The sequence below is a fragment of the Phyllobates terribilis genome, unplaced genomic scaffold (genome assembly GCF_046119375.1).
Source record: "Phyllobates terribilis strain yellow unplaced genomic scaffold, ASM4611937v1 Scaffold_5__5_contigs__length_657084704, whole genome shotgun sequence".
NCBI lineage: Eukaryota > Metazoa > Chordata > Amphibia > Anura > Dendrobatidae > Phyllobates > Phyllobates terribilis.
Window position 1 is genome coordinate 318,759,372 of NW_027362765.1, and position 9,631 is coordinate 318,769,002.

Sequence of the window (9,631 nt, forward strand, 5' to 3'; positions counted from 1 at the left end):
ATCGGTCAGGGTGCGGCTGTTACCAGCATCGGCCAGATGTGATCAGTTGCTGAGCAGAACAGCACAATTCCATCAACTGTATAGCGGTTAAATAGGGGCAGATGAGCAGAACCCCAATCAACAATTTGGGCTACATTCCCACAATGAGCTTTTCATGTTGCAGATTTCTGCATCTATTAAGTTACTTGTTTTTTTTTACATGTGGTTTTTTGTCTCTTGTTGGTGTGTCAGATTTTAAATAAAGCTGCTTTGTTTTTGATACTTTCTGGTATTTGGCTTTGACAATACTTTATTGATAGAGTCATGTAAGGTTTACATGCGTTTTTAAACGAACTGAAAACACGTTTTATGCCTGCAGATTTTTCGCACCTAATGCAAGTCTAGTGGAAAACTTACACATAAAACGCAGCATATCCGCAAGAGAAATTGACATGTTGAGCATCTGAAACACGCACCGCAGGTCAGTTTATGTTGATGTCAGCAGCCCGCCACTGGCACCGGTAATAGCTGATCAGCAGGTCAGTCGGGTATCACACTGCCCACCGTTTTGATTTTGATGGCCTATCCTAAGGATAAGCTATCAATATAAAGTACTGGTCAATCCATTGAAGCACTATCAATATCTGAGCTGGTCATTGAATGAAGCTAAGTTTAGTTACAAGTGTATACTTCTTTGTGAATGGGATTCTCGATTTATGAAATTTTACTGGCTACAGCAAAATGGAGTTAGTGCAGAGTGGATATATTTACAACAGATATATGTCTCTGTTGAAAACATTCCTAAAGACTATATTTATATTACTCACTTATATAGCGCCATTAATTCCATAGCGCTTTACATACATTATCATCACTGTCCCCAGTGGGGCTCACAATCTAGATTCCCTATCAGTATGTCTTTGGAGTGTGGGAGCAAACCGGAGAACCCGGAGGAAAGCCACGCAAACACGGGGAGAACATACAAACTCCTTGCAGATGTTGTTGTCCTTGGTGGGACTTGAACCCAAGATCCCAAAGCTGCAAGGCTGCAGTGCTAACCACTGAGCCATCGTGCTGCTCTATATAAGATTATCTTTCTCTACCTCTTATCATGATGTTGTGTTTATGCGCAAATTTGGATGTGATTTTTATGTGTATATTGCTATTATTTCATAGTAAATATATATTATGCATATTAAAACTAATGAGTCTTTGAATGTTAATCATGACCCAGAAGCGAAACCATGGGTCACGCTTGCTGCTCAGTTACCCTGAGGTGGTCATGTGTTGGACGCTATGGCCATTGCTTTCACAGAAGCACTATTTAAAGTGTGTTTGTGAGTATGATTAATACCGCTAAGTCCAGAAATATTTGGACAGTGAAACAAGTTTTGGCATTTTAGCGGTTTACAAAAACATATTCAAGATAGAGTTTTAGAATCAAGATGGGCTTAAAGTGCAGACTCTCAGCTTTAATTTGAGGGTATTTACATCCCATCTGGAGTAAGGTTTTGGGAATTTAATGTAGCTATTTTTAAAGCGACCAAAAGTAATTGGACAGTTATCTTAAAAGCTCTTTAATGGGCTACATGGGTTACTCCCTCGGTAATCCATCATAAATTAAGCAGGTAAAAGGTCTAGAGCTGATCTGAGGTATGGTATTTGCATTTGGAAGCTGTTGCTGAGAACCTACAACATGCAGTCAAAGGAGCTCTCAATAGAAGAGAAATAGGCCATCATTAGGCTGAAAAAGAGAAATAATCCATCAGAGAGATAGCAGAAATGTAAGAAGTGGCCAAATCAACAGTTTGGTACATTCTGCAAAAAAAGAGCGCACTGGTGAGCTTGGAAACTCAAAAAGGCCTGGACATCCACGGAACACCACAGTGGAGGATGATCTCAGAATTTTTGCCATGATGAAGAAAAATCCCTTCACAACATCCACCCAAGTGAAGAACACTCTCCACAAAGTATGTGTTTCATTATCTAAGTCTACCATAAAGATAAGACTTCATGAGAGAAAATACAGAGGTTCATTACAAGGTGTAAACCATTAATCAGCCTTAAAAATAGAAAGGCTAGATTATATTTTGCCAAAAAACATCTATTGAAGTCAGCCCAGTTCTGCAAAAGCATTATTTGGACAGATGAAACTAAGATCAAGCTGTACCAGAATGATGGGAAGGAGAAAATATGGCGAAGGCTTGGATAGGCTCATGATACAAAGCTCACCAAACCTCTGTATAACATGTTGGAGGTAGTGAATGGCTTCCAATGGCACTGGTCACTGGTGTTTATTGATTAGGTGATTGAATACAGAAGCAGTCAGATGAATTCTGATGTGTACAGGGTTATAGTTTCTAATCAGATTCAACAAAATGCTGCAAAGTTGATTGGATGGCGCATCATAGCACAGATAAACAATGACCCAAAACATACTGTGAAAGCAACCCAGGAGTTTTTTAATGCAAAGAATTGGAATATTCTGCAATGGCTGAGTCAACCCCATCGAGCAGCATTTCACATGCTTAAGACAAAGCTTAAGACAAAAAGATCCACAAACAAGCAACAACTGAAGTTAGCTACACTAAAGGCAGGCCAAACATTACAAAGGAGGAAACCCAGCGTTTGGTGGCGTCCATGGCTTCCAGACTTCAGACAGTCATTGTCTGCAAAGGATTCTCTACAAAGTATTAAAAATGAACATTTTATTTATGGTAAAGTTAATTTGTCCACTTGCTTCTGAAGTGGAGGCGGCTTTGTAAAAAAAATGGTTGCGACTCCTAAACATTTCACAGGATATTTTTGTTCCACTCCTTTAAATAAACCCAAAAGTTTACACTTCAGTTGCATCTCAGTTTTTTCATTCAATCACTGAGATTCTGTCACTGCCCAAATATTTCTGGACTCAACTGTAAACTACTTGTTGATTTATTTTGGGAAATCGTTGATCTGTGCTATGCTCCTTCTTAGTGACTAGACGTCTGCTATTGAATTGGTGTTAGAGCAAGACTCAATTAGGCTTGAAGCCATCCATGCAAACATCTGAGGAAATAACTGTGGATAAAAATTAGAACAATATAGAGAGAGACGCCTTTGCTTCCAATTTCACAAAAATGACAAAACAAAATTGTGCAACAAAATAAAAACTTTTTTTTTTTTTTTATAAAGGTCCTTTCTGATTTATTACTATGACTGGAAGTGTCCTCTTACCTACTGACTCCTGATGTTCCTCCATCATCAACTCAGGTCCTGTGACCTCTGTACAGGGCACAAACATAATAGATGGAGAAGTGTCACAATATGTAAATCATGTGAATGTCCCACTGTTCCCTCCCAGTACACAGCCTTTAGTGTCCCTGATGCTCCTTCTATAAAGCTGGCTAGTTTCCATCTGCCCAGACACCCAAACTACATGAATGCCCCTCCCTCCGTATACAAATACTTCTATAGCGGCAGTGTGCCCACTACTTCTCTGATGTGCACCCAGAACTCTGCCCTTTACTCCTCTTGCACATCACAAACAGCGCTGTGCCCACTACTCCTCTAGAGTGCACCCAGCACTGTGCCCACTACTCCTTTAGAGTGCACCCAGCGCTCTGCCCACTACTCCTCTAGAGTGCACCTAGCGCTGTGCCCACTACTCCTTTAGAGTGCACCCAGCGCTCTGCCAACTACTCCTCTAGAGTGCACCCAGCGCTCTGCCCACTACTCCTCTAGAGTGCACCCAGCACTGAGCCCACAACTCCTCTCCTGTGCATCCAGCACTGTGCCCACTACTCCTCTCCTGTGCACCCAGCACTGCGCCCACTACTCCTCTAGAGTGCACCCAGCGATGTGCCCACTACTCCTCTAGAGTGCACCCAGCACTGTGCCCACTACTCCTCTAGAGTGCACCCAGCACTGTGCCCACTACTCCTCTAGAGTGCACCCAGCACTGTGCCCACTACTCCTCTAGAGTGCACCCAGCACTGTGCCCACTACTCCTCTAGAGTGCACCCAGCACTGTGCCCACTACTCCTCTAGAGTGCACCCAGCACTGTGCCCACTACTCCTCTCCTGTGCACCCAGCGCTACGCCCACTACTCCTCTAGAGTGCACCCAGCGCTGCGCCCACTACTCCTCTAGAGTGCACCCAGCACTGCGCCCACTACTCCTCTAGAGTGCACCCAGCACTGTGCCCACTACTCCTCTAGAGTGCATCCAGCACAGTGCCCACTACTCCTCTAGAGTGCACCCAGCACTGTGCCCACTACTCCTCTAGAGTGCACCCAGCACTGTGCCCACTACTCCTCTCCTGTGCACCCAGCACTGTGCCCACTACTCCTCTCGAGTGCACCCAGCGCTGTGCGCATTACTCCTCTCGAGTGCACCCAGCGCTGTGCCCACTACTCCTCTAGAGTGCACCCAGCGCTGTGCCCACTACTCCTCTCCTGTGCACCGAGCACTGTGCCCACTACTCCTCTCCTGCGCACCCAGCACTGTGCCCACTACTCCTCTCCTGCGCACCCAGCACTCTGTCCACTACTCCTCTCCTGTGCATCCAGCACTCTGTCCACTACTCCTCTCCTGTGCATCCAGCACTGTGCCCACTACTGGTCTCGAATGCACCCAGCACTGAGCCCACTACTCCTCTCCTGTGCATCCAGCACTGTGCCCACTACTCCTCTAGAGTGCACCCATCGATGTGCCCACTACTCCTCTCCTGTGCACCCAGCACTGTGCCCACTACTCCTCTCCTGTGCACCCAGCACTGTGCCCACTACTCCTCTCCTGTGCACCCAGCACTGTGCCCACTACTCCTCTCCTGTGCACCCAGCACGGTGCCCACTACTCCTCTCCTGTGCACCCAGCACGGTGCCCACTACTCCTCTCCTGTGCACCCAGCACTGTGCCCACTACTCCTCTCCTGTGCACCCAGCACTGCGCCCACTACTCCTCTCCTGTGCACCCAGCACTGCGCCCACTACTCCTCTCCTGTGCACCCAGCACTGCGCCCACTACTCCTCTCCTGTGCACCCAGCACTGCGCCCACTACTCCTCTCCTGTGCACCCAGCGCTGCGCCCACTACTCCTCTCCTGTGCACCCAGCGCTGCGCCCACTACTCCTCTCCTGTGCACCCAGCGCTGCGCCCACTACTCCTCTCCTGTGCAACCAGCGCTGCGTTCACTACTCCTCTCCTGTGCACCCAGCGCTGCGCCCACTACTCCTCTCCTGTGCACCCAGCGCTGCGCCCACTACTCCTCTCCTGTGCACCCAGCGCTGCGCCCACTACTCCTCTCCTGTGCACCCAGCGCTGCGTCCACTACTCCTCTCCTGTGCACCCAGCGCTGCGCCCACTACTCCTCTCCTGTGCACCCAGCACTGCGCCCACTACTCCTCTCCTGTGCACCCAGCACTGTGCCCACTACTCTTCTCCTGTGCACCCAGCACTGTGCCCACTACTCCTCTCCTGTGCACCCAGCACTGTGCCCACTACTCCTCTCCTGTGCACCCAGCACTGTGCCCACTACTCCTCTCCTGTGCACCCAGCACTGTGCCCACTACTCCTCTCCTGTGCACCCAGCGCTGCGCCCACTACTCCTCTCCTGTGCACCCAGCGCTGCGTCCACTACTCCTCTCCTGTGCACCCAGCGCTGCGCCCACTACTCCTCTCCTGTGCACCCAGCACTGTGCCCACTACTCCTCTCCTGTGCACCCAGCACTGTGCCCACTACTCCTCTCCTGTGCACCCAGCACTGTGCCCACTACTCCTCTCCTGTGCACCCAGCGCTGTGCCCACTACTCCTCTCCTGTGCACCCAGCGCTGTGCCCACTTCTCCTCTCCTATGCACCCAGCGCTGTGCCCACTACTCCTCTCCTGTGCACCCAGCGCTGTGCCCACTTCTCCTCTCCTATGCACCCAGCGCTGTGCCCACTACTCCTCTCCTGTGCACCCAGCGCTGTGCCCACTACTCCTCTCCTGTGCACCCAGCACTGTGCCCACTACTCCTCTCCTGTGCACCCAGCACTGTGCCCACTACTCCTCTCCTGTGCACCCAGCACTGCGCCCACTACTCCTCTCCTGTGCACCCAGCGCTGTGCCCACTACTCCTCTCCTGTGCACCCAGCGCTGCGTCCACTACTCCTCTCCTGTGCACCCAGCGCTGTGCCCACTACTCCTCTCCTGTGCACCCAGCGCTGTGCCCACTTCTCCTCTCCTATGCACCCAGCGCTGTGCCCACTACTCCTCTCCTGTGCACCCAGCGCTGTGCCCACTACTCCTCTCCTGTGCACCCAGCACTGTGCCCACTACTCCTCTCCTGTGCACCCAGCACTGTGCCCACTACTCCTCTCCTGTGCACCCAGCGCTGTGCCCACTACTCCTCTCCTGTGCACCCAGCGCTGTGCCCACTACTCCTCTCCTGTGCACCCAGCACTGTGCCCACTACTCCTCTCCTGTGCACCCAGCACTGTGCCCACTACTCCTCTCCTGTGCACCCAGCACTGTGCCCACTACTCCTCTCCTGTGCACCCAGCACTGTGCCCACTACTCCTCTCCTGTGCACCCAGCACTGTGCCCACTACTCCTCTCCTGTGCACCCAGCACTGTGCCCACTACTCCTCTCCTGTGCACCCAGCACTGTGCCCACTACTCCTCTCCTGTGCACCCAGCACTGTGCCCACTACTCCTCTCCTGTGCACCCAGCGCTGTGCCCACTACTCATCTCCTGTGCACCCAGCGCTGTGCCCACTTCTCCTCTCCTATGCACCCAGCGCTGTGCCCACTACTCCTCTCCTGTGCACCCAGCGCTGTGCCCACTACTCCTCTCCTGTGCACCCAGCGCTCTGCCCACTACTCCTCTCCTGTGCACCCAGCGCTGTGCCCACTACTCCTCTCCTGTGCACCCAGCACTGTGCCCACTACTCCTCTCCTGTGCACCCAGCACTGTGCCCACTACTCCTCTCCTGTGCACCCAGCGCTGTGCCCACTACTCCTCTCCTATGCACCCAGCGCTGTGCCCACTACTCCTCTCCTATGCACCCAGCGCTGCCCACTACTCCTCTAGAGTGCACCCAGCACTGTGCCCACTACTCCTCTCCTGTGCACCCAGCACTGTGCCCACTACTCCTCTAGAGTGCACCCAGGGCTGCGCCCACTACTACTCACCTACATGCCCTGGACCATGCACATTGCTGCCACCCCTCACTAATCGGCCAGCTCAGGTCTCGTTATCACCCCGTCTGTTAAGGTCTCCGTTCCCTCTGCTGAGTAGTGTGTCGCTGGCATTTTGACGTCATCAATAGCGTTGTGCAACCGCAGGATCATGGGACCAGTAGTCCATAGTGTAAGCCCGTGTGTACTCTGCACAGTCCCGCCCCCGGCGCTCCGCTCTTCATCTGCGCATGCCCACACGACGATCTCCTCATAGTGCAGCGATAGGGAGAACTGAGGAGTTTTTCATGTGAAAGATGACGGAATAAAAGGGCATTGTTCACACACAGGGCCGGTCCTGTGCCATGAAAGTAGCTATGGCCATGAGACGCGCATCTAAACTGTACAGGACACATACATTTTTCACATTTGTATATCAAATATTTACTACCAGGGCACTTTTATTTCCACCCTCAGCCATAATATCTGCATGTTACCAAGCGTTATTACACCTGATCATGAGACAGACCTTCATGAGGAAGTCTGAGGTTGTGTGTCCATGGAGGAGCAGCGGTTTGGATACAGCTGACCTGTGCTGCGTCCGAAACGCTGTGCCCTACAGTAAGAAGCACAGTGGATGGATTTATAGAAATACCATGTCCATTGTGCTTCTTTTTGCTGCCGCGTAAACTCACCGGTGGTGCGGGTTTACGAGCCGCAGCATGTATCTGCAGTACCGGTGGTGCGGGTTTACGAGCCGCAGCATGTATCTGCAGTACCGGTGGTGCGGGTTTACGAGCCGCAGCATGTATCTGCAGTACCGGTGGTGCGGGTTTACGAGCCGCAGCATGTATCTGCAGTACCGGTGGTGCGGGTTTACGAGCCGCAGCATGTATCTGCAGTACCGGTGGTGCGGGTTTACGAGCCGCAGCATGTATCTGCAGTGACGGTGGTGCGGGTTTACGAGCCGCAGCATGTATCTGCAGTAACGGTGGTGCGGGTTTACGAGCCGCAGCATGTATCTGCAGTAACGGTGGTGCGGGTTTACGAGCCGCAGCATGTATCTGCAGTACCGGTGGTGCGGGTTTACGAGCCGCAGCATGTATCTGCAGTACCGGTGGTGCGGGTTTACGAGCCGCAGCATGTATCTGCAGTACCGGTGGTGCGGGTTTACGAGCCGCAGCATGTATCTGCAGTACCGGTGGTGCGGGTTTACGAGCCGCAGCATGTATCTGCAGTACCGGTGGTGCGGGTTTACGAGCCGCAGCATGTATCTGCAGTACCGGTGGTGCGCGTTTACGAGCCGCAGCATGTATCTGCAGTACCGGTGGTGCGCGTTTACGAGCCGCAGCATGTATCTGCAGTAACGGTGGTGCGGGTTTACGAGCCGCAGCATGTATCTGCGGTAACGGTGGTGCGGGTTTACGAGCCGCAGCATGTATCTGCGGTACCGGTGGTGCGGGTTTACGAGCCGCAGCATGTATCTGCAGTAACGGTGGTGCGGGTTTACGAGCCGCAGCATGTATCTGCAGTAACGGTGGTGCGGGTTTACGAGCCGCAGCATGTATCTGCAGTACCGGTGGTGCGGGTTTACGAGCCGCAGCATGTATCTGCAGTACCGGTGGTGCGGGTTTACGAGCCGCAGCATGTATCTGCAGTACCGGTGGTGCGGGTTTACGAGCCGCAGCATGTATCTGCAGTACCGGTGGTGCGGGTTTACGAGCCGCAGCATGTATCTGCAGTACCGGTGGTGCGGGTTTACGAGCCGCAGCATGTATCTGCAGTACCGGTGGTGCGCGTTTACGAGCCGCAGCATGTATCTGCAGTAACGGTGGTGCGGGTTTACGAGCCGCAGCATGTATCTGCGGTAACGGTGGTGCGGGTTTACGAGCCGCAGCATGTATCTGCGGTACCGGTGGTGCGGGTTTACGAGCCGCAGCATGTATCTGCAGTAACGGTGGTGCGGGTTTACGAGCCGCAGCATGTATCTGCAGTACCGGTGGTGCGGGTTTACGAGCCGCAGCATGTATCTGCAGTACCGGTGGTGCGCGTTTACGAGCCGCAGCATGTATCTGCACTACCGGTGGTGCGGGTTTACGAGCAGCAGCATGTATCTGCAGTACCGGTGGTGCGGGTTTACGAGCAGCAGCATGTATCTGCAGTAACGGTGGTGCGGGTTTACGAGCAGCAGCATGTATCTGCAGTAACGGTGGTGCGGGTTTACGAGCCGCAGCATGTATCTGCGGTAACGGTGGTGCGGGTTTACGAGCCGCAGCATGTATCTGCGGTACCGGTGGTGCGGGTTTACGAGCCGCAGCATGTATCTGCAGTGACGGTGGTGCGGGTTTACGAGCCGCAGCATGTATCTGCAGTGACGGTGGTGCGGGTTTACGAGCCGCAGCATGTATCTGCAGTACCGGTGGTGCGGGTTTACGAGCCGCAGCATGTATCTGCAGTACCGGTGGTGCGGGTTTACGAGCCGCAGCATGTATCTGCAGTACCGGTGGTGCGGGTTT

General features: G+C 52.5%; 1 protein-coding gene across 3 annotated transcripts in view; it reads right to left on the minus strand.

Annotated features, from left to right (window-relative positions):
* The window catches only part of LOC141273112 (uncharacterized), a 68,093-nt gene extending 60,741 nt beyond the window's left edge, over window positions 1–7,352 (minus strand). For 2 of the 3 annotated variants that reach the window (XM_073684512.1, XM_073684511.1), the window contains exons 1-2: window positions 7,131–7,352; window positions 3,193–3,240 (exon numbers count right to left, since the gene is read on the minus strand). In XM_073684512.1, coding sequence (XP_073540613.1) covers window positions 3,193–3,220 — 28 coding nt within the window. In that variant the 5' untranslated portion in view covers window positions 3,221–3,240; window positions 7,131–7,352. The remainder of the gene's footprint in view (window positions 1–3,192; window positions 3,241–7,130) is intronic. The other variant, XM_073684513.1, reaches the window with a different exon arrangement.
* Window positions 7,353–9,631: the final 2,279 nt, after the last annotated feature.